At 48.5% G+C, this 27,426-nt stretch overlaps 1 protein-coding gene across 2 annotated transcripts in view; it reads right to left on the reverse strand.

Moving 5' to 3' along the window:
• LOC135548708 (probable ATP-dependent RNA helicase DDX10) overlaps positions 1-27,426 on the reverse strand; it is a 69,986-nt gene that overhangs the window by 42,068 nt on the left and 492 nt on the right. For both annotated transcript variants that reach the window (XM_064978563.1, XM_064978561.1), the window contains exons 2-13: positions 26,669-26,729; positions 26,440-26,570; positions 26,147-26,305; positions 25,879-25,999; positions 25,467-25,656; positions 23,137-23,263; positions 22,863-23,025; positions 20,943-21,027; positions 11,726-11,827; positions 3,537-3,624; positions 1,991-2,079; positions 1,267-1,627 (exon numbers count right to left, since the gene is read on the reverse strand). In XM_064978563.1, coding sequence (XP_064834635.1) covers positions 1,267-1,627; positions 1,991-2,079; positions 3,537-3,624; positions 11,726-11,827; positions 20,943-21,027; positions 22,863-23,025; positions 23,137-23,263; positions 25,467-25,656; positions 25,879-25,999; positions 26,147-26,305; positions 26,440-26,570; positions 26,669-26,729 — 1,677 coding nt within the window. The remainder of the gene's footprint in view (positions 1-1,266; positions 1,628-1,990; positions 2,080-3,536; positions 3,625-11,725; positions 11,828-20,942; positions 21,028-22,862; positions 23,026-23,136; positions 23,264-25,466; positions 25,657-25,878; positions 26,000-26,146; positions 26,306-26,439; positions 26,571-26,668; positions 26,730-27,426) is intronic.

Below are 27,426 nucleotides of genomic sequence, written 5' to 3' on the forward strand. Positions count from 1 at the left end.
GGTGAACTCTACAGAAACACAGAGCAAAGCCAGGCTAAAGCGCAGGATTATATTTACATTTTTATAGTCTTTTTTTGCTCATCTTTATCAAGGGTGCCAGTAATTTCGGTCATGACTGTATATGAGACAAAGGCATTGCAAGTTGGCAACTCAGTAGAAAACAGATGGTTGGAGATGGAACTGAACCGCTTGTCCAACTGGAGACGACAAATGCATGTAAATAAAGTGCACCTCGGCTATGCATGTATACAGCCATCTGGGTTTCCCACAAATTGGCCATTTTGTCAGTTTCCAGAACCATTTTCCTACCTGAAATTGGCCGTGACTGTAAACAGATGCTTGTTGTGCTTGACTGTAGAGACGAATATGTCTCTGTTGGCAGCGTGGCTCCTGACTGAGCTCCGACAGCTGATTGTGGTTGTTATTTAGGCATGCTAATTCCACCTTTTCCCGCTTGCATTGTTCACACACACAGACGCCGCTGCTTTTCCAAAATTAGGCAGAAAAGCACACACAGCAACACATCTAAGTCCAACAAAAGCCCAAATGGCTTGTTTAACATCTATGGAGGGTTTATATATACTATGCTGAACAACATGGAGTAATTGTATTTAGCAAAAAAATGTTAAAGGCACAAGTGCAGTCAAAAACATGATTTTCACGAGATCGAAGTGTGGATATATACAGTCTAAGTTGGAATACTGTGAAATTGTGAAAATGATCATGCACTTTTAGTGTAAGTGCTGTTTGAAAAGAACATCTGAAATTTCACAGTATTTCAACTTAAGAGTTTTTGCCTGACATCACCAGGCAGTAAATGAGTTAATAGATCAATAAGAAAGAGTTCCAAACCTCTGCCAATAAGAACTAGTTTTCCCCTCCCTACTCAGACTACTCCTAGACAGTCCTAGCAATGGCCTTTCTTGAGAAATTGCTCTTTGCTAAAAAGCTATATTTGATTTAATATTGAGATAAAAACTGCTGCATTGGACCTTTAAATAAGTAAATGCAACTTGCATAAAGCATTAAGTGGACACCAGTGTTTCCTAATCATGGTCCTGGAAATCCAAAGGGATTCATATTTTGTTTTTTGTGCCCAAGAACTACACACCCGATTCCACTAATCAAAAGGTTTGATGAGTTGATTAGTGGAATCAGGTGTGTAGGGCCATGGCAAAAACCTGCACCCCTTTGGGTCCCCAGGTCCAGAATTAAGAGACACTGGTGTCCACAGAACTGGCACCACCACAGGCAGGAGCACCTCACCTCATCATCCTGGTCAACTTCCTCCAGACTGAAGACATCTTTTCTCTTCACTGTGAGCAGGTCCAAGTCCCTCATATCTTCATCCTCCTCGGTTTCATCTGCCCCGAAGATGAGACCCTTAGGACCGGGCTGTAACTTGTCCTCGTCCTCCTCCTCATCATCTTCCTCATCTGAGCTTTGGGATTCTTGAGCTTCGGACTTGAGCCCGTCTCCTCTGAGCTGAGCCTTGAAGGTCTTTAGTTCCTTCTCCTCCTCATGTGGGGCCACATCTCCCAGCCCGCAGCTCTGTCCAGGGTCTGCTCCCTGCTTCTGGACTTTGTTGAGAAAACGCACCCTTGGAGCAACAGCGAGGCCCAGGGAACTAGCAAAAGTACCAAAAGGGAAGAATGACATCAAGTTGGACTTTCACTGAAATGTTTGGTTCATCGTGGTCTAAAAAGGCTAAAATAGCTAGCAGTGGTTAAAGCTAAGATACTCTATGCTTGAATGAGGGGATGACACAGCTTCTTCTAATGATGCCGCACACCATATTCTATGTTAAGGCCTTGTGGATAATGATGTCCAAGTCCCCTCACATGCACAACAAACAGGCATACTGTGGCCTGGTTGACATTCTTTCGGGATTGGGAAGCCCTAAACAACTGGAGCAGATCTAAGGAAAACGCTCCACCGCTAGGAGACAGATTAGTGGTCAAAATGGCCCGTGTCCCTCCCTTTTACTCACGCTGCATACTCCTGGAGCTTGAGCTGGAACACATCAAAGACGTCTTTGTTTTTCATGAGGTAGACGGAGCGCAGGTAGGAGACGAAACACTGCACAGAGAAAGAGGGAGAGAGTGGTGGGGGGGGGTGAGCGATATCGACAACTGCCATCTCCTTGAACAGCCAGCCGAGGGAGGAGATGAATCACATGGGATGGTGCAAGATGGTGATAAGGGACCCTCTTCAAGTGGGCTCTCTCCTCAGGAGAAATGTGTTGCCTGTTTCAAATTATGTTATTTTTTTCCTCCTGTTTGTAGTGCTACATTGATATTGATTACAGCACTGCTGGGTTTGGAGCTGGCAAGAAATTAATATCGCGGTACTTGTGCACATACATTACAAACGTGAAATTATGATTAAACAATCTGTTGAAGCATGAAATGGCAAAAGAATCCTGTTATGAGTACAAAAGTGGGTATAACAATTGCACCGTCTAGGCAACGAGGGTGTTAATGACAGAGCCAAAAACACACAAATATAACATATGTAATTTCCATTTTCAATCACATTTTAGTTACTTAGTCAGAAGTGTAAATAATGCAGTATGTAAATGCAGTCCATTACAGGTTGGGCCTGTTGTCCAAAAATCTACCGGCCTAACAAAATGTCTACTGGCCCGGACATGGTGTCATTTTTAAATGCATTGGGGTCATCCAGGTCCTATAGGTTGGCATGCGCCCTCTCTATATTCAGCTATTAAGTTACATTTGATTCCTATGATATGTATTAAAAAACAAATAATTTAGAAATTAATCTTTATTCTTTAGAATAGCATTTTATTAATTGCATTCATTATTTGTTTGTAAATTTTGTCATTTTAAGAAGAAGGAAGGAAAAACAATCTCAAAATCAGACGCTGTGCCCCTTTAAGATAATTGTGTTCCAAAAGAGATATTGACCTGGCTACAGTAGGCTAGCCAAGACAAACGCTAGATGTCTTTTTGTAGCTTTCTTTGTGCAGACTATCAACAGTAGCCAGCATATTTCTAGTATGTTCACTATTGAAGGTTTACTTCTGTAAACCGCTTTCCCTAGCTCAAAATACAATCAGTTCAGTGAGTGAGTAGCTTCTTTTTGCTCCTGACAGCTTGCGTGTGTGCTATGTGAAGGCATCAACTCATGTACTGCTCGAGTAGCTGCGACGCGTGGTGGTGCTTAAATGAAAGGCCAATCGTATCGCTCAAATGTAAATACATTTCCGTGCGTAGTCTTCAAAATGGTAGACTAAAACAGAGGAGGCAAATGTTGAACTGGAATGCAAAAACGCACACAGAAGATGACAAGATCCACTGGCACGACGTATTTTTACTGTCCCCGGGCCAGTGGGCCATCGTTAATGTCGGACCCTGCATTATCATCCCGGTGACAACTCTAGATGTTATGGGTGTATGCACTATGGCTGAAAATAACTCCTGTCCTGGAAAGCTAATGGCTTGACCCCTGATCCATCCCAATCCTGTAATGGTCTCGCCCCCCCTGCCCTTACCCCCCCCTCCCAGGACACTGACCCTCTGTGCTCGCTCCTTCTGTTCCTTCTCCTGGGCCAGGAAAGCCTCCAGCTTCTGCTGCACGCTCGTCAGCTTCTCTGGGTTCACCCTGGCAACAAGAAAATACTTTGTGACTCCACAAATCACACTTGTAAAATCTATTTTTAAAAAAGGTCACAGATGCATGGACACGCTCATGGGGAAATAACCCCCCTCCCCACACAGGTTATTAGTGGTCCGTAACAAAACTTGCCATTCATATCAAAAGGTCATATATTTGCACACGTGATGAGCCTGAAAACAGTTGACCTATCATCATTATCATATTGGACAAGAGATCATTTCAGCCCCAAAAAACAGTCAAAGCTATTTAGGTCACAGCATGTCATATCTAGCATTATCTCCTTCGTTGAAAAAGCAAGTCCAGCTCAGTCCATTTGTAGCACTGTGATGGATGGACTTCTTCTCTGTCAAGGTGTAGTGGCCCTCTGTGCCAGGCAGCTTTGCGTGAGAGAAGGGGCACATCTAAAATGTCAATTTTCCTCTCCATTGCCCACCTCAGTGTCACAGAGGCAACAGGAGGCTGAAGGGGAATCGTATAGTGGGGATGAAATAAGCAACTGTCCACCCTAACTGTCCAATGACAACATTAACAACCAGTCAGGCTGAAATAAGCAACTGTCCACCCTAACTGTCCAATGACAACATTAACAACCAGTCAGGCTGAAATAAGTCTGTCCACCCTAACTGTCCAATGACAACATTAACAACCAGTCAGGCTGAAATAAGCAACTGTCCACCCTAACTGTCCAATGACAACATTAACAACCAGTCAGGCTGAAATAAGTCTGTCCACCCTCACTGTCCAATGACAACATTAACAACCAGTCAGGCTGAAATAAGTCTGTCCACCCTCACTGTCCAATGACAACATTAACAACCAGTCAGGCTGAAATAAGTCTGTCCACCCTCACTGTCCAATGACAACATTAACAACCAGTCAGGCTGAAATAAGTCTGTCCACCCTCACTGTCCAATGACAACATTAACAACCAGTCAGGCTGAAATAAGCAACTGTCCAATGACAACATTAACAACCAGTCAGGCTGAAATAAGCAACTGTCCAATGACAACATTAACAACCAGTCAGGCTGAAATAAGTCTGTCCACCCTCACTGTCCAATGACAACATTAACAACCAGTCAGGCTGAAATAAGTCTGTCCACCCTCACTGTCCAATGACAACATTAACAACCAGTCAGGCTGAAATAAGCAACTGTCCAATGACAACATTAACAACCAGTCAGGCTGAAATAAGGATGTTCTTTGTTTTGAGGTAAAAACCAGGGCTGCATTCCAATTCCCTACCCCTTAGCTCAAAGTGTGTACTTGCTCACTACACTTGTTCCCTCCCCTAATAGATTTAGAAGCCATTGGTTGGGTGTTAGCATAAACCAGAGTGAGTTCCCACCTTATTTATTACACCAGTCCATCAATGAGGGGGAGTGAATGAGTGCCAACTTCGGGGAAAATTAAATCAACCCGTCTAGAGCATATTAGCTGTCAGGTCTTCTGGAAGTCAGGGAGAGTTCATACAAAAGACACTCGTAGGTTAATTGGGGGGCACTCACTATTGTCCATCTTTCAGAGTACGGCTGCACAATGCACTTCCCTCTCCAGAATGCATTCTCTCCAGCCAATTTGTTAGTGTCTATCAATTCCCTATTACATATATCACCAGTAGTACATTTACTGTTAATTCCTATAAAGTCTAATCTACAAATGTTTGTTTGGTTACAGTAATGTGTTAATGCATTCAATATATTATTATTCCAGTCTTTTATCGTCCTCATTGTCGGAGTGGACAATGTCATGATACTTATTATGGCATTATTAAAGATATTGATATAGGTTTGACTACAGTGTCGACAATGGAGTAGTCAATGCTGTTTTCTGTGTAGCTAAGAACAAGTGGCGGGGCGGCAGGGTAGCCTAGTGGTTAGAGCGTTGGACTAGTAATCGAAAGGTTGCAAGTTCAAATCCCCGAGCTGACAAGGTACAAATCTGTCGTTCTGCCCCTGAACAGGCAGTTAACCCACTGTTCCTAGGCCGTCATTGAAAATAAGAATTTGTTCTTAACTGACTTGCCTAGTAAAATAAAGGTAAAATAAAAAAAAGTTTAACACCTGCTTAATTCTTTAATCATACCTGTATGTCATGGGTGCCTGACTTTGTATAAAAGTGGTGGTTCACACACTGTTGGGGGGGTCTGGAGATCCAGTTTTTCTGACTAGAATACTAATCTACCGCCTTCCCTCAAAGTCCCACCCACAGTGATTGATTGACGTCTGAAATCCTACCAACACTTTGACACAAACATCCTGCCCCCTCCACAGTGATTGAGTGACAGGTCAAACTGTTAAAGGGATGGTTCACCCAAATCACAAAATGACGCTGGTTTCCTTACCTAACTGTCCACAGCAGCTGAGACAATTAAATACAGAATTTGAAGAAACAAACAGAAGTTTAATTACTGAAAATGCATGAATTCAAAGGTCATGACTTTCTACTCAATACCACAACTCAGTACCAATCTGGGAGGTAAAGTCAGTCAAGTCCTCAATAATTTAGCTTCGTCTTTTGGATGGCATCAAGGCATAATAATGTACTAGAGGCCACCAAAATAGAGCTTGTTCGTCAACAAACAAACAAAATTCTCAAACTCCCTCGCTGGCTACTTTTTCTATTTGGCTGGTGGAAAACACTGCTATAGGGCTAGGTTACAGGTAACCTACGGAAGGCTTGGTTTGTAATAATATGAAACAGAAACCAAACCATTTTTACAGGAAAATAAATTCTAAATACAAGGCTTACCAGCATCATCTCATCTCTCGATGACGAGCATACGGACATTTAGCCTAAACTGACATTTTTTAGATGGCTAAAATAAATGTAGGCCTAACTTCGGGTTGACACCCCCCCATTTAGTTGACTAAATGTTTGGTCGATAGGCTGTTGGTTTTTCATAAACGGCTACTGCTTTGGACCCAACACTGGTTGTGAGAGTATTTCTTAGGCCTACAGTAATGTGTGAAGATAATGTGTCTTGTGTCTTATAAATGTTAAATGTTGAGTCAAGAAGGAGAGTGTGGCTTAGATGCACAAGTCACGCGTTTCAGGGATGCGTTCTCTCGCGCCAATATGTGCGCATTCAGTAGTAAATCTCCAGTAGTAAATTTACCATTAATTTCCATCATTTCTAATCTACAATGTTTCTTTGGTTATGCTTACTTATGTTAATGCATTACAACTATTATTACAGTTGTTCTCATTGTCGGGGTGGACACGTTGTTCACAGAGCTTACAACCTGTGTTACACTTGTGAGAAAAGGTCTTGATTCTTATGATCAGAGATCTTTCGGTTCCTTTTGGCAGGTGACCAAAAGGTCACTGACAGAGCTTCAGAGTTCCTCTGTGGGGATGGGAGAACCTTCCAGACGGACAACCATCTCTGCAGCACACCAGACAGAAGCCACTCCTCAGTAAAAGGCACGACAGACCCGCTTGAGGTTGGCCAAAAGGAAATTAAAGGACTCTCAGACCATGAGAAACAAGATTATGACGAAACCAAGATTGAACGAGAGTGGCCCAGCCAGAGCCTGGACTTGAACCCGATCAAAACATCTCTGGAGACCTGAAAATAGCTGTGCAGAGACGCTCCCTATCCAACCTGACAGAGCTTGAGAGGATCTTGCAGAGAAGTACGGGAGAAACTCCCCAAATACAGCTGTGCTGAGCTTGTAGCGCCATACCCAAGACAAGGCTGTAATCACTTCCAAAGGTGTGTCAATAAAGTACTGAGTAAAGGGTCTGAATACTCTCTTTCGTCTCTCTGTGATTCATGCATGTCCATCAATTTGCAAGAGGCTGAATTCATCTTACTGGAGAATCAGAGCGAACAAATCAGAGCCCTTCTGTCCCAGTATGCACATAACGTATCTGATGCTGTATGGTCAGAAAGTGTATGACATTGTTGCCATCCATAGCATTGAATAAAAGGAAAGCCAGCAAGCATTTAGCCCGGCTTGATAATTGAAAGAAAATAACAGCCAATCAGCTTTGCGCTAAACTGAGTGAGCTCAGCTATGAATGGTCCTGGCTCACCAACAACAAAAAAGTCAGGGGAAGCCAGTTTGGATTTGGCTTCAGACCAATTACATCACAAGCCAAACATCATTATTGACAGAAAAAAACGAATTGTTGCGTCTCGTGTTGTTGTCCGCCAGTGGCTAGAATCATCCCTTTCATAAATTAGCCATGAATGGAGATAGGGATTTGGACTTGAGGTTTTACTTCATTCTCCGTACTGGCCAATGATTATAAACAGCAATTCTAATCCAAATATAAATTCATACATTGTACCCCTGGCCTGAGAGGATGGAAGTTCAATATGTAGCATGATAATGTTAACGAGCTGTTCTGGTGTATTGTTGCCCCTGAAAGGAAGTAAAACTAGAGAAAGTATTTGACAGATAGGCTAGGACAACAAAAACTAAAAGGGTGTACTGTATGACAGTCAGAAACCGTTTGGGCTTCCGAGTGGTGCAGCGATCTAAGGCACCATGGTTCAATTCCAGGCTGTATCACAGCTGGCCGTGATCGGGAGTCCCATAGGTCAGCGCACAATAGGCCCAGCGTCGTTTGGGTTAGGGTTTGGCCGGGGTTGGCCGTCTTTGTAAATAAGAATTTGTTCTTATCTTTTATTTTTTGATTTCAACTTTATTTAACCAGGTAGGCTAGTTGAGAACAAGTTCTCATTTAACACCATAGTACCCTCCAAGCTCGTCATCAAGCTCGAGACCCTGGGTCTCGACCCCGCCCGGTGCAACTGGGTACTGGACTTCCTGACAGGCCGCCCCCAGGTGGTGAGGGTAGGCAACAACATCTCCACCCCGCTGATCCTCAACACTGGGGCCCCACAAGGGTGCGTTCTGAGCCCTCTCCTGTACTCCTTGTTCACCCACGACTGCGTGGCCACGCACGCCTCCAACTCAATCATCAAGTTTGCGGACGACACAACAGTGGTAGGCTTGATTACCAACAACGACGAGACTGCCTACAGGGAGGAGGTGAGGGCCCTCGGAGAGTGGTGTCAGGAAAATAACCTCACACTCAACGTCAACAAAACTAAGGAGATGATTGTGGACTTCAGGAAACAGCAGAGGGAACACCCCCCTATCCACATCGATGGAACAGTAGTGGAGAGGGTAGTAAGTTTTAAGTTCCTCGGCATACACATCACAGACAAACTGAATTGGTCCACTCACACAGACAGCATTGTGAAGAAGGCGCAGCAGCGCCTCTTCAACCTCAGGAGGCTGAAGAAATTTGGCTTGTCACCAAAAGCAATCGCAAACTTCTACAGATGCACAATCGAGAGCATACTGGCGGGCTGTAACACCGCCTGGTACGGCAACTGCTCCGCCCACAACCGTAAGGCTCTCCAGAGGGTAGTGAGGTCTGCACAACGTATCACTGGGGGCAAACTACCTGCCCTGCAAGACACCTACACCACCCAATGTTACAGGAAGGCCATAAAGATCATCAAGGACAACAACCACCCGAGCCACTGCCTGTTCACCCCGCTATCATCCAGAAGGCGAGGTCAGTACAGGTGCATCAAAGCTGGGACCGAGAGACTGAAAAACAGCTTCTATCTCAAGGCCATCAGACTGTTAAACAGCAACCACTAACATTGAGTGGCTGCTGCCAACACACTGACTCAACTCCAGCCACTTTAATAATGGGAATTGATGGGAAATTATGTAAAATATATCACTGGCCACTTTAAACAATGCTACCTAATATAATGTTTACATACCCTACATTATTCATCTCATATGTATACGTATATACTGTACTCTATATCATCTACTGCATCTTTATGTAATACATGTATCACTAGCCACTAACTATGCCACTTTGTTTACATACTCATCTCATATGTATATACTGTACTCGATACAATCTACTGTATCTTGCCTATGCTGCTCTGTACCATCACTCATTCATATATCTTTATGTACATATTCTTTATCCCCTTACACTTGTGTGTATAAGACAGTAGTTTTGGAATTGTTAGTTAGATTACTTGTTGGTTATTACTGCATTGTCAGAACTAGAAGCACAAGCATTTCGCTACACTCGCATTAACATCTGCGAACCATGTGCATGTGACAAATAAAATTTAATTTGATTTACAACTGCAACCAAGCCAAGATAAAGCAAAGCAGCTCGAACACATACAACAGCACAAAGTTACACATGGAATAAACAAAAATGCAGTCAATAATACAGTAGAAAAAGTATATCTACAGTGAGTGCAAATGAGGTAAGGGAGATAAGGCAATAAAAGGGCCTGGTGGCAAGGTAATAACGATATAGCAAGTAAACACTGGAGAGATTGATGTCCAGAAGATGAATGTGCAAGTAGAGATACCGTGGTGCAAAGGAGCAAAATAAATAAATACAGTATGGGGATGAGGTAGTTTGGTGGGGTATTTATAGATGGGCTATGTATAGGTGCAATGATCTGTGAGCTGCTCTGACAGCCCCCCCCGGATTGGCTTCCCCGGTGATTTTACCCACGTAACACTAGTGGTCCAGAGCTCACTGGAGCTGGAAACTCAGTGTTTTAAGTTCGTGGCAGACTGGCAAGTAGAGAGACAAATGTGACTGACAGAACATGAACAAACCTCCATGCAAAGCCATGTGATTTAAAGGATATTTTCTACCTGCAGAGTTTGTATTTGTTGGCTTTATGTATGCTATTTTTACCTAGTTGGCAAAAGTCTTGATCTCTGGCTCCTCCGCGTGTCATTTGTGTCTCTTAATTTCATCAAACAGTGAGCTTAAAGCACCAGACAAGCTCAGTGCATAGAGCCGATTGATTTCATTACAACACAGGGTGTTGATTTGTTCATGTTTATTAATACAAGGATTCCCTGCACAAAACTCTACCCTTGTGTTCCAGCAGCATAAGGGTGGTGTGTCATGGCTGGATAGCTTGCGTCACATCCATCCCATGACCAGTGTTACCGCTGAGACCTGCTTTTCGTCAGTCTTAAATCTTCCCATATGTGCTGCGAGAAATTGCGCTTGTTTTCAAGGGTGCACCTCAAATATTGCCTCCCCTCCCACCTCAGCGCAAGCGAGCCAATATTACACAGGTATACTGCTAAACCTGGCGCATGGGGTGGAGAACACAAGCGCGCCAGCTTCTACATGCTGATATATATCTCGATGGGTGAGTAATATTATTTATTGTATGTTATACAGCACCTTGGGCATGAGAACCGCTTTATAAAAATGTATTTTCCTTCTAATTATTTTTGTGCAAGTGTGAAAAAGAGTGATGTGTGTGTGTGTGTGTAAACAAATTTGTGCATGTGGAAGAGAGTGTGTGTGTGTGTGTATATGTGCTGTGGGGGCATCATGCTGGGTCTGCTGCTTATCAGCATTTAGCCAGAGGGGCTTAGGCCTGGTGTCCTCTGTGATGGCAGAGCCAGTCTCTCTCTCACACACACACCATTGGCCTATTTACTGCATCGCTCACAGCCCCTCAGCTCCCCCCAAATCCACTCAGTCTCTCCCCGTCTCACACACAACTCCAACAAACAGGACATCAGGCCCCTCGTTATGACAACTTACTGTGACAACAAGGAACTGATGGTGTCAGGCACACACAGCGGACAGGACAAGGGGCCAGGTTCAACATCTATATAGCATCTACATAGCACGCATCTACAACATATTAGAACTACCAGACACAATATGAGGTTGTTTCAGAATCAGAAATGTGAGGTAAGTCAGCTGGCTCACTTGATGACCATGCCTGCTTGGTGAAATCTCCCCCCATCTGTCCAATGCATCTGGTAAGGTGAAATATTCTTTTGAAGCATATGGTATTATGTAGAACATTCTCACAGGGCCTCTTTGTTTGTTTATTTGTTGTTGGGTTTTTTTTTTTTTGGGGGGGGGAAGAGCAGGTGGGAAGATGGAGTCAAGGGAATAAAGCTCTAAAACAGTAAGAGACAAAACAAACTACAGACCCCCACCTGTTCTGTATTAATTCCTCACATACAGAAGATCTCCACAGCCAACAGCCTTCCCAGTCCCAGTGAAATACAAGAGGTTGTAGGTGAACTCACTGAATTCTGTTGATTGGGACTTTCTTCTCCTGGAGCTGAGATAGCATGTCCTTCTCTTCTGAGGGCAGCAGAACAAGCAGAGCCTCTCCTCCCTCCTTATACCTGTTCGGGAAAAAACAATTGCATTCTTATTTGGGCTGGCGCAATTATTGTGTAACCAGCTTTTCATATTTACATGAAGTGGGTAAAGTTGGCACTCATTTTACGAGCAGAGCGGCACGGTTGGGATGAGAAGGTTCATTTCCAGAAGTTCCAAGCGGCCAGCACCTTTTTTTGTTTGTTGACAGGCGTGTCACCAAAGCTGTGTGGTATTCATTAGGTATGTCGTAGGTCATTTTCAAAAGATGCATTAAAGGCGAAAAATGCCAATTATGACAATAACCGTGGCCATTTGCACGACAATTAATCGTTACCCCAAATTCCATAATCGTCACATCCCTAATTCTTATTTTATTTCCTAAACGTATGAATACGTTGCAATTGGCCAATAGTGCAGAGGAGTGGGTGTAATAATGTCAAAGCGTACATAACTTGTTCAATCAATCTGCAAAATCTGCACAGTTAATGGTACGCTTCTTACGATCATGAACGACTCCTTTGTATGGTTTGGTGAACAAGTTAGAGGCACAGGGAGACAGATGGGGTGCAAGAGGAAGAGAGAGAGGTGGCAGAGAGCTACGTTCCTCCTCACACCAAGAGGAGCTGTGAAATATATGCAGTCAGACAGAGAGAGAGATATTACCTCAACTAAGGAACCCCCTTTTATATAGCCTTGGTGGATATTTTACTGCTGCTGTTTAATGAATTTGTTACTTTTATTTTCAATTTCGAGAGAGAGAGAGAGCAAACACACAAGTGAGAGCGCGTGCGAGAGAGAGTGCAAGCATGCGAGGGAGAGAGCAAGAGAGAGAGCACAAGCACACGAGAGAAAGAGAGAGCAAGCAGGAGAAAGCGCAAGCATACGAGTGAAAGAGTGCAAGGAGGAGCGAGAAGGAGAGCGAGCAGGAGAGCGAGCAGGAGAGCGAGCAGGAGAGCGAGAGCGAGCAGGAGAGAGCGAGCAGGAGAGAGCGAGCAGGAGAGCGCGAGAGAGCGAGCAGGAGAGCGCGAGAGAGCGAGCAGGAGAGAGCGAGAAGGAGAGAGCAGGAGAGCGAGCAGGAGAGAGCGAGAGAGCGAGCAGGAGAGAGCGAGCAGGAGAGAGCGAGCAGGAGAGAGCGAGCAGGAGAGAGCGAGCAGGAGAGAGCGAGCAGGAGAGAGCGAGCAGGAGAGAGCGAGCAGGAGAGAGCGAGCAGGAGAGAGCGAGCAGGAGAGAGCGCAAGCATACGAGTGAAAGAGTGCAAGGAGGAGCGAGAGCGAGCAGGAGAGCGAGCAGGAGAGCGCGAGAGAGCGAGCAGGAGAGCGCGAGAGAGCGAGCAGGAGAGAGCGAGAAGGAGAGAGCGAGCCATAGCAGGAGAGAGCGAGAGAGAGCGAGCGCTAGCAGGAGAGAGAGAGAGAGCGAGCGCTAGCAGGAGAGAGAGAGAGAGAGCGAGCAGGAGAGAGCGAGCAGGAGAGAGCGAGCAGGAGAGAGCGAGCAGGAGAGAGCGCAAGCATACGAGTGAAAGAGTGCAAGGAGGAGCGAGAGCGAGCAGGAGAGCGAGCAGGAGAGCGCGAGAGAGCGAGCAGGAGAGCGCGAGAGAGCGAGCGCTAGCAGGAGAGAGAGAGAGAGAGAGCGAGCGCTAGCAGGAGAGAGAGAGAGAGAGAGCGAGCGCTAGCAGGAGAGAGAGAGAGAGAGAGAGCGAGAGCGAGCAGGAGAGAGAGAGAGCGAGAGCGAGCAGGAGAGAGAGAGAGCGAGAGCGAGCAGGAGAGAGAGAGAGCGAGAGCGAGCAGGAGAGCGAGCGAGCGCGAGCAGGAGAGAGAGAGCGAGCGCGAGCAGGAGAGAGAGAGCGAGCGCGAGCAGGAGAGAGAGAGCGAGCGCGAGCAGGAGAGAGAGAGCGAGCGCGAGCAGGAGAGAGAGAGCGAGCGAGCAGGAGAGAGAGAGCGAGCGCGAGCAGGAGAGAGAGAGCGAGCGCGAGCAGGAGAGAGAGAGCGAGCGCGAGCAGGAGAGAGAGAGCGAGCGCGAGCAGGAGAGAGAGAGCGAGCGCGAGCAGGAGAGAGAGAGCGAGCGCGAGCAGGAGAGAGAGAGCGAGCGCGAGCAGGAGAGAGAGAGCGAGCGCGAGCAGGAGAGAGAGAGCGAGCGCGAGCAGGAGAGAGAGAGCGAGCGCGAGCAGGAGAGAGAGAGCGAGCGCGAGCAGGAGAGAGAGAGCGAGCGCGAGCAGGAGAGAGAGAGCGAGCGCGAGCAGGAGAGAGAGAGCGAGCGCGAGCAGGAGCGAGCGAGCGCGAGCAGGAGAGAGAGAGCGAGCGAGCGCGAGCAGGAGAGAGAGAGCGAGCGAGCGAGCGCGAGCAGGAGAGAGAGAGAGCGAGCGAGCGCGAGCAGGAGAGGGAGAGCGAGCGATCGCGAGCAGGAGAGGGAGAGCGAGCGCTAGCAGGAGAGAGAGAGAGCGAGCGCTAGCAGGAGAGAGAGAGAGCGAGCGCTAGCAGGAGAGAGAGAGAGCGAGCGCTAGCAGGAGAGAGAGAGAGCGAGCGCTAGCAGGAGAGAGAGAGAGCGAGCGCTAGCAGGAGAGAGAGAGAGCGAGCGCTAGCAGGAGAGAGAGAGCGAGCGCGAGCAGGAGAGAGAGAGAGCGAGCGCTAGCAGGAGAGAGAGAGAGCGAGCGCTAGCAGGAGAGAGAGAGAGCGAGCGCTAGCAGGAGAGAGAGAGAGCGAGCGCGAGCAGGAGCGAGCGAGCGCGAGCAGGAGAGAGAGAGCGCGAGCAGGAGAGAGAGAGCGCGAGCAGGAGAGAGAGAGCGCGAGCAGGAGAGAGAGAGCGCGAGCAGGAGAGAGAGAGCGCGAGCAGGAGAGAGAGAGCGAGCGAGCGCGAGCAGGAGAGAGAGAGCGAGCGAGCGCGAGCAGGAGAGAGAGAGCGAGCGCGAGCAGGAGAGAGAGAGCGAGCGAGCGCGAGCAGGAGAGAGAGAGCGAGCGAGCGCGAGCAGGAGAGAGAGAGCGAGCGAGCGAGCAGGAGAGAGAGAGCGAGCGAGCGCGAGCAGGAGAGAGAGAGCGAGCGAGCGCGAGCAGGAGAGAGAGAGCGAGCGAGCGCGAGCAGGAGAGAGAGAGCGAGCGCGAGCAGGAGAGAGCGAGCGAGCGAGCAGGAGAGAGCGAGCGAGCGCGAGCAGGAGAGAGAGAGAGCGAGCGAGCGCGAGCAGGAGAGGGAGAGAGCGAGCGAGCGCGAGCAGGAGAGAGCGAGCGAGCGCGAGCAGGAGAGGGAGAGAGCGAGCGAGCGCGAGCAGGAGAGGGAGAGCGAGCGAGCGCGAGCAGGAGAGGGAGAGCGAGCGAGCGCGAGCAGGAGAGGGAGAGCGAGCGAGCGCGAGCAGGAGAGGGAGAGCGAGCGAGCGCGAGCAGGAGAGGGAGAGCGAGCGATCGCGAGCAGGAGAGGGAGAGCGAGCGAGCGCGAGCAGGAGAGGGAGAGCGAGCGAGCGCGAGCAGGAGAGAGAGAGAGCGAGCGAGCGCGAGCAGGAGAGAGAGAGAGCGCGAGCGCGAGCAGGAGAGAGAGAGAGCGAGCGAGCGCGAGCAGGAGAGAGAGAGAGCGAGCGAGAGCAGGAGAGAGAGAGAGCGAGCGAGCGCGAGCAGGAGAGAGAGAGAGCGAGCGAGCGCAAGCAGGAGAGAGAGAGCCAGCGAGCAGGAGAGAGAGAGCCAGCGAGCAGGAGAGAGAGAGCGAGCCAGCGAGCAGGAGAGAGAGAGCGAGCGAGCGAGCAGGAGAGAGAGAGCGAGCGCTAGCAGGAGAGAGAGAGAGCGAGCGAGCGCGAGCAGGAGAGAGAGAGCGAGCGAGCGCGAGCAGGAGAGAGAGAGAGCGAGCGAGCGCGAGCAGGAGAGAGAGAGCGAGCGAGCGCGAGCAGGAGAGAGAGAGCGAGCGAGCGCGAGCAGGAGAGAGAGAGAGCGAGCAGGAGGGAGCGAGCGAGCGAGCAGGAGAGAGCGAGCGAGCGAGCAGGAGAGAGCGAGCGAGCGAGCAGGAGAGAGCGAGCGAGCGAGCAGGAGAGAGCGAGCGAGCAGGAGAGAGCGAGCGAGCGAGCAGGAGAGAGCGAGCGAGCGAGCAGGAGAGAGCGAGCGAGCGAGCAGGAGAGAGCGAGCGAGCAGGAGAGAGCGAGCGAGCAGGAGAGAGCGAGCGAGCAGGAGAGAGCGAGCGAGCAGGAGAAAGCGAGCGAGCAGGAGAGAGCGAGCGAGCGAGCAGGAGAGAGCGAGCGAGCGAGCAGGAGAGAGCGAGCGAGCGAGCAGGAGGGAGCGAGCAGGAGAGAGCGAGCGAGCAGGAGAGAGCGAGCCAGCGAGCAGGAGAGAGCGAGCCAGCGAGCAGGAGAGAGAGAGCCAGCGAGCAGGAGAGAGAGAGCCAGCGAGCAGGAGAGAGAGAGAGCCAGCGAGCAGGAGAGAGAGAGCCAGCGAGCAGGAGAGAGAGAGCCAGCGAGCAGGAGAGAGAGAGCCAGCGAGCAGGAGAGAGAGAGCGAGCCAGCGAGCAGGAGAGAGCGAGCCAGCGAGCAGGAGAGAGAGAGCCAGCGAGCAGGAGAGAGAGAGCCAGCGAGCAGGAGAGAGAGAGCCAGCGAGCAGGAGAGAGAGAGCCAGCGAGCAGGAGAGAGAGAGCCAGCGAGCAGGAGAGAGAGAGCGAGCCAGCGAGCAGGAGAGAGAGAGCGAGCCAGCGAGCAGGAGAGAGAGAGCGAGCCAGCGAGCAGGAGAGAGAGAGCGAGCCAGCGAGCAGGAGAGAGAGAGCGAGCCAGCGAGCAGGAGAGAGAGAGCGAGCGAGCGAGCAGGAGAGAGAGAGCGAGCGAGCGAGCAGGAGAGAGAGAGCGAGCGAGCGAGCAGGAGAGAGAGAGAGCGAGCGAGCAGGAGAGAGCGAGCGAGCGAGCAGGAGAGAGCGAGCGAGCGAGCAGGAGAGAGCGAGCGAGCGAGCAGGAGAGAGCGAGCGAGCGAGCAGGAGAGAGAGAGCGAGCGAGCAGGAGAGAGAGAGCGAGCGAGCAGGAGAGAGAGAGCGAGCGAGCAGGAGAGAGAGAGCGAGCGAGCAGGAGAGAGAGAGCGAGCGAGCAGGAGAGAGAGAGCGAGCGAGCAGGAGAGAGAGAGCGAGCGAGCAGGAGAGAGAGAGCGAGCGAGCAGGAGAGAGAGAGCGAGCGAGCAGGAGAGAGAGAGCGAGCGAGCAGGAGAGAGAGAGCGAGCGAGCAGGAGAGAGAGAGCGAGCGAGCAGGAGAGAGAGAGCGAGCGAGCAGGAGAGAGAGAGCGAGCGAGCAGGAGAGAGAGAGCGAGCGAGCAGGAGAGAGAGAGCGAGCGAGCAGGAGAGAGAGAGCGAGCGAGCAGGAGAGAGAGAGAGCGAGCGAGCAGGAGAGAGAGAGAGCGAGCGAGCAGGAGAGAGAGAGAGAGCGAGCGAGCAGGAGAGAGAGAGAGCGAGCGAGCAGGAGAGAGAGAGAGCGAGCGAGCAGGAGAGAGAGAGAGCGAGCGAGCAGGAGAGAGAGAGAGCGAGCGAGCAGGAGAGAGAGCGAGCGAGCAGGAGAGAGAGAGAGCGAGCGAGCAGGAGAGAGAGAGAGCGAGCGAGCAGGAGAGAGAGAGAGCGAGCGAGCAGGAGAGAGAGAGAGCGAGCGAGCAGGAGAGAGAGAGAGCGAGCGAGCAGGAGAGAGAGAGAGCGAGCGAGCAGGAGAGAGAGAGAGAGAGCGAGCAGGAGAGAGAGAGAGCGAGCGAGCAGGAGAGAGAGAGCGAGCGAGCAGGAGAGAGAGAGCGAGCGAGCAGGAGAGAGAGCGCGCAGGAGAGAGAGCGCGAGCGAGCAGGCGGAGAGAGAGAGCGAGCAGGCGGAGAGAGAGAGAGCGAGCAGGCGGAGAGAGAGAGAGCGAGCAGGCGGAGAGAGAGCGAGCGAGCAGGCGGAGAGAGAGCGAGCGAGCAGGCGGAGAGAGAGCGAGCGAGCAGGCGGAGAGAGAGCGAGCGAGCAGAGCAGGCGGAGAGAGAGAGAGCGAGCGAGCAGGCGGAGAGAGAGCGAGCGAGCAGAGCAGGCGGAGAGAGAGAGAGCGAGCGAGCAGGCGGAGAGAGAGCGAGCGAGCAGGCGGAGAGAGAGAGAGCGAGCGAGCAGGCGGAGAGAGAGCGAGCGAGCAGAGCAGGCGGAGAGAGAGCGAGCGAGCAGGCGGAGAGAGAGCGAGCGAGCAGAGCAGGCGGAGAGAGAGCGAGCGAGCAGGCGGAGAGAGAGCGAGCGAGCAGGCGGAGAGAGAGCGAGCGAGCAGGCGGAGAGAGAGCGAGCGAGCAGGCGGAGAGAGAGCGAGCGAGCAGGCGGAGAGAGAGCGAGCGAGCAGGCGGAGAGAGAGCGAGCGAGCAGGCGGAGAGAGAGCGAGAGAGGGCGGAGAGAGAGCGAGAGAGAGCAGGAGAGAGAGAGAGAGCAGGAGAGAGAGAGAGAGAGAGCAGGAGAGAGAGAGAGCAGGAGAGAGAGAGAGAGAGCAGGAGAGAGAGAGAGAGAGCAGGAGAGAGAGAGAGCAGGAGAGAGAGAGAGAGAGCAGGAGAGAGAGAGAGAGAGAGCAGGAGAGAGAGAGAGAGCAGGAGAGAGAGCAGGAGAGAGAGAGAGCAGGAGAGAGAGAGAGAGAGAGCAGGAGAGAGAGCAGGAGCGAGAGAGAGACAAATTGAAACAGAGCTGTGGAGGCTGATGCTACACTACAGTCCTGGTTGGTAGAGTGCACATGATGAGCACTTGGCCTTCCTTCAAACTCACTGACTCCCAAAATGGAATAACACCAGGCAGCTAGGGGACATCTCACTCCAACAGCAGCAGGATGCTGAAAGCCTCCCAACATATACAAATGGCTGATTGCAATAAGCCCAGAAAGGATTACCCTTCAGTCCTGTCACGCCACACAAAAGAACCGACACGCAAGAGGTTTGTCAAGGGGTACGGCAACACAAAAGCAAAATAAAATTGAGAGAAGAGCAGCACAGAGGTTTTAGCAGCTCACTAATCACCGTGGCAGCGCAGCGGCTCAAAGCACATCCTGTCGGCTTAAGATGCACATTGCGGCTGCCGGAAAGTGTGCTGCACAGAGCGCCATAGAAGCAAAGCACACTAATATCCGTTGTTTTCCTGTCTCAGACACACACTCCCTCTCATTTTCACACTGCTGCAATTACCGGGTGCTACCGGTGAGAGATCACACACAGCCCCATGAGTCAGCACTGCAGTTGGCAAACATGGCCAAAGCTGAAAGATATTCCCCCCACGACACTACTGCTCCCAAGTGTTATCCAAAGGAAGTTCAGTTTACACAACACTACTGCTCCCAAGTGTTATCCAAAGGAAGTTCAGTTTACACGACACTACTGCTCCCAAGTGTTATCCAAAGGAAGTTCAGTTTACACAACACTACTGCTCCCAAGTGTTATCCAAAGGAAGTTCAGTTTACACAACACTACTGCTCCCAAGTGTTATCCAAAGGAAGTTCAGTTTACACAACACTTCGGCTCAAAAAATAAGATACTATACCAACTGGAGGTAAACAGGGTTTGTACCACGTGGCCAATGAACTGCATGTTCAGAATCAACATAGCTGGATGCAAGTTCTCTGCTCAAGCTAGTTTTTCTCTCTATCAGCACTGCAAATGGTACCAACTCGCCATTGTACTAGCAGAGAACAATTCCACACAGCATCATAGTAGGTAGCCCTGGATTTTGGAACACATTTGAAAGCCAGGCTGATAAAACGTGTCTATAAAGACTGTGTGAGGCTGTAGGCTTCGGGGAGAGATAGTGTGAGAGGTGGAACATACAACAACACTGCCATCTAGTGATTAGTTCAACCAACTGTTGAGAGGAGAGATTGTGAGATGATGCGATAGGATAATGGCTTGGCTTTGAAGGAACCTTCAACTGTTGCACACCGTACAATAACTATAATGGTGGCTTGTTGTGGGTACATGTGTAAATGGCAGTGTCCCTGTAAGATTCAGTAGTACTACACAGTGATAACTTCACTTTAATACTACTGTTGGAGAAACATAGCATTTTCAGGAGGTATGTATAGACTCACTCTGCATATACAATGAAAAAATGCCCTTAACCTGTTGAAACTCTAGGGGCGCAATTTCATTTTTGGATGAAAAACGTTCCCGTTTTAAACAACATATTTTGTCACAAAAAGATGCTCGACTATGCATATAATTGGTAGCTTTGGAAAGAAAACACTCTGACGTTTCCAGAACTGCAAAGATATTCTCTGTGCGTGCCCTAGAACGTGAGCTTCAGGCAAAACCAAGATGAGACGGCATCCAGGAAATGAGCAGGATATTTGAGGCTCTGTTTTCCATTGTCTCCTTATATGGCTGTGAATGCGAGAGGAGTAAGTCTGCCCTTTCTGTCGTTTCCCCAAGGTGTCTGCAGCATTGTGACGTATTTGTAGGCATATCATTGGAAGATTGACCATAAGAGACCACATTTACCAGGTGTCCGCCCGGTGTCCTGCGCCGAAATTGGTGCGCAAAAGTCAGCTGCAAGTATTTTTCCACAGAATTCAGAGAAGAATGCAGGCTTCCACGAACGATATATCAATGAAGAGATATGTGAAAAAACACCTTGAGGATTGATTCCAAACAACGTTTGCCATGTTTCGGTCGATATTATGGAGTTAATTCGGAAAAAGTTTGACGTTGTAGGTGACTGAATTTTCGGTTCGTTTCGGTAACCAAATGTGATGTATAAAACGGAGCGATTTCTCCTACACACAGACGCTTTCAGGAAAAACTGCGCATTTGGTATGTAACTGAGACTCCTCATTGAAAACATCCGAAGCTCTTCAAAGGTAAATGATTTTATTTATTTGGTTATCTGGTTTTTGTGAAAATGTTGCGTGCTAAATGCTACTCAAAATGCTAAGCTAGCTTTGCATACTCTTACACAAATTAGTGAATTGCTATGGTTCAAAAGCATATTTTGAAAATCTGTGATGACAGTGTTGTTAAGAAAAGGCTAAGCTTGAGAGCAGGCGCATTATTTTCATTTTATTTGCGATTTTCAGAAATCGTTAACGTTGCGTTATGCTAATGAGCCTGAGGCTTTATTCACGATCCCGGATCCGGGATGGGGAGTATCAAGAGTAAGGAGACGATGCATAGACTGCAAACACACAGTCAATGTCTTTCCTTTCACTCTAGGTCCAGTTAAGAGGGTTATTACCTGGCGGTTCGTCCCACTCTGTGGATGTATGTGTTGGCATCCTCTGGACAGTCAAACTGCAACACCCAGTTCACGGCAGGGAAGTCTGCAAAGTGGGAGGAGAAAACGGAATTTTTATTATTATTCACCACTAGCAACAACCTTTTGGCTCTAGTGTCAGAGCAGAACATATTTATTTCATTTTAGGGTTTGTGTTTGAGCTTTGCCCCAAAATATAATCTTTGTCCCTACCGACTAGAGACTTCCAGACAGTCTGTAGAGTAGCATCTCTGTCCCTACTGACTAGAGACATCCAGACAGTCTGTAGAGTAGCATCTCTGTTCCTACTGACTAGAGACATCCAGACAGTCTGTAGAGTAGCATCTCTGTTCCTACTGACTAGAGACATCCAGACAGTCTGTAGAGTAGCATCTGTCCCTACTGACTAGAGACATCCAGACAGTCTGTAGAGTAGCATCTCTGTTCCTACTGACTAGAGACATCCAGACAGTCTGTAGAGTAGCATCTCTGTCCCTACTGACTAGAGACATCCAGACAGTCTGTAGAGTAGCATCTCTGTTCCTACTGACTAGAGACATCCAGACAGTCTGTAGAGTAGCATCTGTCCCTACTGACTAGAGACATCCAGACAGTCTGTAGAGTAGCATCTCTGTTCCTACTGACTAGAGACATCCAGACAGTCTGTAGAGTAGCATCTGTCCCTACTGACTAGAGACATCCAGACAGTCTGTAGAGTAGCATCTCTGTTCCTACTGACTAGAGACATCCAGACAGTCTGTAGAGTAGCATCTCTGTCCCTACTGACTAGAGACATCCAGACAGTCTGTAGAGTAGCATCTCTGTCCCTACTGACTAGAGACATCCAGACAGTCTGTAGAGTAGCATCTCTGTTCCTACTGACTAGAGACATCCAGACAGTCTGTAGAGTAGCATCTCTGTCCCTACTGACTAGAGACATCCAGACAGTCTGTAGAGTAGCATCTCTGTTCCTACTGACAGGAGACATCCAGACAGTCTGTAGAGTAGCATCTGTCCCTACTGACTAGAGACATCCAGACAGTCTGTAGAGTAGCATCTCTGTCCTTACTGACTAGAGACATCCAGACAGTCTGTAGAGTAGCATCTGTCCCTACTGACTAGAGACATCCAGACAGTCTGTAGAGTAGCATCTGTCCCTACTGACTAGAGACATCCAGACAGTCTGTAGAGTAGCATCTGTCCCTACTGACTAGAGACATCCAGACAGTCTGTAGAGTAGCATCTCTGTTCCTACTGACAGGAGACATCCAGACAGTCTGTAGAGTAGCATCTGTCCCTACTGACTAGAGACATCCAGACAGTCTGTAGAGTAGCATCTGTCCCTACTGACTAGAGACATCCAGACAGTCTGTAGAGTAGCATCTCTGTTCCTACTGACAGGAGACATCCAGACAGTCTGTAGAGTAGCATCTCTGTTCCTACTGACAGGAGACATCCAGACAGTCTGTAGAGTAGCATCTGTCCCTACTGACTAGAGACATCCAGACAGTCTGTAGAGTAGCATCTCTGTTCCTACTGACAGGAGACATCCAGACAGTCTGTAGAGTAGCATCTGTCCCTACTGACTAGAGACATCCAGACAGTCTGTAGAGTAGCATCTCTGTTCCTACTGACAGGAGACATCCAGACAGTCTGTAGAGTAGCATCTCTGTCCCTACTGACTAGAGACATCCAGACAGTCTGTAGAGTAGCATCTGTCCCTACTGACTAGAGACATCCAGACAGTCTGTAGAGTAGCATCTCTGTTCCTACTGACTAGAGACATCCAGACAGTCTGTAGAGTAGCATCTGTCCCTACTGACTAGAGACATCCAGACAGTCTGTAGAGTAGCATCTCTGTTCCTACAGACAGGAGACATCCAGCTGCTGATGTGTTAGTACCTAGGCCTCTGGCTGCAATGTCTGTGGCGAAGAGCACAGCATTCTTCTTCTTGATGAAGTCATTGTAGACCTCCACCCTCTTCATCTGCTGTTGCTTCCCATGCAGGGCCAGGATGGGCATGCCCGGACGCAGCCGACAGAACACCCGGAACAGGTATTGCACCTACGGAGGGAGAGAGAAAAAGAGGCTTCATGTTTGCAGCCAAGACTACGACTAGACCGTGAAGCGATAAGCCTAATGGAGAAATGTTTGCACAAACTAGCAAAGCCTCACCTCTTTGCAACAGGCGAAGAAGACAATGATTTTCTTCTGCAGGTGGCTCCTGATGAAGGAGAAGAGCATGTTGACTTTCTGGTGCAGCTCACACACCACGTAGTTCTGCTCCAGCGTGGCCGGCGTGCTGCATGGGGACACAGAAACAAGTAGCCTTTTAATTGGTCTCTTTCAGGTCGTTTGTGTTGTACTTGAACTTGTTGCTACTGAGGACAGAGAACTAAGGAAGTGTGCCTTAAAAGAATGTTTAAAGCTGGGGTTGCAAATACTTGAGTTGTGCTTGACTGAACTTGCCTTTTGCAATGAGCCATTGGGAAATTCCCAAAAGTGCAAACCTCATCCACGGCAACCTGGCACTCCAGGCAGGCTAAAGCAAACTCACAAGTATTTGAAATTTCAAATAGTAGGCTATATCCAAGGCATGTATGTTGTGCAGTGCTCCTGCTTTGCTCCTAACAGGTTTCAGGTCAAATGTGGTTTAAAACACTGACGTGCACTGAGGAGCCCTGATAAGGCTGAATCAGAGGAAGCAAAGAGTTCTCTTTCATCTCTCCCATATAACAAAACAGCTTCAACGTCGAGGACAAAGCCATAAAAGCATAAGCACTAAACCAGCCTATCAGCAAAGACTCATCGAAAAAGAAGTACAGCTGGAGCAAAAAGCAGGAGCATAAAACAAGAGTAGTATGATAAAAAGAAAGTGTCAGCTGGTGCCTCTAAACCTGAATTGAAGTTGCTGACATTCAGATAAAAACAGTCTATGTTCACGGTCGACCCAATTAGCATGCGGGCCTGAAAGTGGGGGAGAATCCGCCCTATTAAATCAGCACCTGGCTGCACAGTGACATGTCATTATTTAGTAGAGCAAGGGACTTCACAGAGCCTCCATGACAGCACTCGTATTTGTTGCATGTACCAGCCCACTTACCTCCCCTGAATTCATACCACATACTGGATGTCAGTTTGTCCAAACACACTACATGACCAAACGTTTGTGGACACCTGCTCGATGAACATCTCATTCCAAAATCATGGGCATTAATATGGAGTTGGTCCCCCCTTTCTTGCTATAACAGCCTCCACTCTTCTGAGAAGGCTTTCCACTAGATGTTGGAACATTGCTGCAGGGACTCGCGATTAGGTCTGGCTCGAAGTCGGCGTTCCAATTTATCCCAAAGGTGTTTGATGGGGTTGCGGTTAGGTCTCTGCTTAGGCCAGTCAAGTTCTTCCATATTGATCTCGACAAACCATTTCTGTATGGACCTCAATTTGTGCACGGGGGCATTGTCACGCTGAAACAGTAAAAGGCCTTCCCCAAACTGTTGCCACAAAGTTGGAAGCAGAGAATCGTCTAGAACATCCTTCTATGGTGTAGAGTTAAGATTTCCCTTCAGTGGAATTAAGAGTCCTAGCCCAAACCATAAAAACAACCCCAGACAATTATTCCTCATCCACCAAACATTACAGTTGGTACTATGCATTGGGGTAGGTAGCGCAAAACCCAGTTTAGTCTGTCGGACTGCCAGATGGTGAAGCGTGATTCATCACTCCAGAGAACGCATTTCCAATGCCCCAGAGTTCAATGGTCGACCATGGAAACCCATTTAATGAAGCTCCCAACAAACAGTTCTTGTGCTGATGTTGCTTCCAGAGGCAGTTAGGAACTCGTTAGTGAGTGTTGCAACCGAGGGCAGACGATTTTTATGCTTAAGCACTCAGCGATCCCGTTCTGTGAGCTTGTGTGGCCTACCACTTCACGGCTGAGCCGTTGTTGATCCTAGAAGTTTCCACTATACAAAAACAGCACTTACAGTTGACTGGGCCAGCAGGGCAGAAATTTAATGAACTGACTGAACTGACTTGCTGGAAAGGCGGCATCCTATGACAGTGCCTCGTTGAAAGTCACAGAGCTTAAGGCCATTCTACTGCCAACATCTGTCTATGGAGATTGCATGGCTGTGTGATTAATTGTACAAAACTGTAAGCAACGGGTGTGGCTGAAATAGCAAAATCCACTAATTTGAAGGCGTGTCCACATACACTACATATACAAAAGTATAAGCAATCAATGTAAGCTCCCTGCAATCGCTGAGTAATAACATTCACATGACCTACCAGTGGCTTAGGAGACTCACTGAAATCCCAACAGAATTCAAACATCACCCTGCACAATCATTTTTAACTGTGATATCAAGTTTCATTTCCAGAGTTCACAGAAATCCAAGTGACGTTAACACAAACGGACAGATTTGTAAACGCTAAGACGAAGAGTCTACAGACACAGGACTATAGTGGCGTTGTTGTGGTGTGTGATATAACAGAGCCCCTACCTGAACTTGGCCTTCTCGTGCACCCAGACGTACTCTGGGTCTTTGAGGCTGAGGCGGGCCAGGTCTTTCACTGACTTGGTCTGTGTGGCTGAGAACAGCAGTGTCTGACGGGTCTTGGGGAGGTTCTCCACTATGGCGTTGATCGTGTCGGCAAAACCCATGTCCAGGATACGATCCGCCTCATCCAAAACTAAAAATAATTAAAATCACATGATGTCAACCATGTCAGAAATCCAGTTTTTTTTTTACCAATGATCTGACTACAGATCAAAACAAACAGAGCTACTAAATCAAAGTTGTCTGACATTAACTGTACGAATGTAAAATGCCCATAAACAACTTTGAGCTCTTACCACAGTGAAACTATTTTTATGATGGCCTAGTAGCTAAGGGGTAACTCTACCGCATGTACCTAGCATGTGCAGATCGGAGGCGTGGAACGCAGCCGTCTCGTCCATGTGCTGGAGCAGGCGTCCTGGCGTGCAGATGATGATGTTGGTGCGGTGGATCTTCTCAGACTCATTTTTCAGGTCCTACAAAAAAACCATACCACAGAGGTTACACTCTGGAATCCAACATAATAACCAGGCACAAACCTTTCATTTCAAACAACACCAACAGGTGTCAAAACCAACATGAAATTAACTGCCAATACCGGCACTTGAAAGTAAATAAAGAACCTTTCCGCCAATGATGAGGCCGGCAGAGAACTCGTGGTTCTTGCCCACTTTACGGAGTACTTCGAAGGTCTGATAGGCCAGCTCTCGTGTCGGGGAGATGATGAGGGCCCCCAGGCCATCCATGGCTGTCCACTGCTGACGATACAAACACTCCAATACCTGGAAATAACACCAACATGTGTGAACAGCAATGACACATCAATAGCCTCAAATAATGGATGCACATTGCATCTGCCTTCATATCAGCTCGCAATATTGCACATCTATACAGTAGAAAACAATTGGATACTCACAGGAATGATAAAGGCCAGTGTTTTTCCAGAGCCCGTCTTTGCAGCACCCAGAACATCTTTACCTTGCAACGCAAAGCCAATGGTCTGCCTCTGTATTTCTGTGGGCTGACGATACTGTGCTTCCATCAGACCTGGAGTAAACAACAAAACGTTCAATGGCATAACAATGGCATGTTGGTCCATATTGCACGGCACAGTCAAGGTAATTTCATAACCAATTGATATTTACCTCGCAGGGTATTCTTTGAGATGGGGAAATCTGAAAACCTCCCAGCATCCTTGGCATTTATCTAGATGACAAAGGTGTTAGTTTCTCTCTCTCTCTCTCACACACACACACACACTGAAGAGTAATTTGATGAAATCATTGTCAAGATAAATAATGTGGCTAACATTGCAATATAAACGTTACCTAGCCTAGGAAATCGTGAAATGTCTTACAGGACAGGAGTTTGCTTTGATAAAACTGAAATCGTGATAGCTTATTTGCAGTCCTAGTGCCGTTTGTGACGATGCTTTCCATTGCATGTACAGCATAGCCATGCAGATTTACATAGAAAAAACCTAAACGTCACTTGTCAGTCATCAATATTGAATACAATTATTTGGGCGGCAGGTAGCCAAGTGGTTAGATCGAATCTCCGAGCTGACAAGGTAAAAAAAATAATAATCTGTCGTTCTGCCCCTGAACAAGGCAGTTACGGAGGTAGGCCGTCATTGTACATAAGATTTTTTTCTTAACTAACTTGCCTAGTTAAATAAATAACTTAAGGAATGTGCACAGAAGTACATGCACGCGATTCACAACATTAGTCTAGCATGTGTTTACATGGATGGTTTTGCGCATGTGATAGAAATTATAACAGTACTGGCAGTACATATCTTTGGTAACGTCACTGGCACTCAAAAATCGGGCAAATCATTTCCTGTGGATATTTTACCTCAAATTTCGAACAGCTGAAGGACCAACCGCACAGACAACCACTA

The sequence above is a fragment of the Oncorhynchus masou genome, chromosome 11 (assembly GCF_036934945.1).
Source record: "Oncorhynchus masou masou isolate Uvic2021 chromosome 11, UVic_Omas_1.1, whole genome shotgun sequence".
NCBI lineage: Eukaryota > Metazoa > Chordata > Actinopteri > Salmoniformes > Salmonidae > Oncorhynchus > Oncorhynchus masou.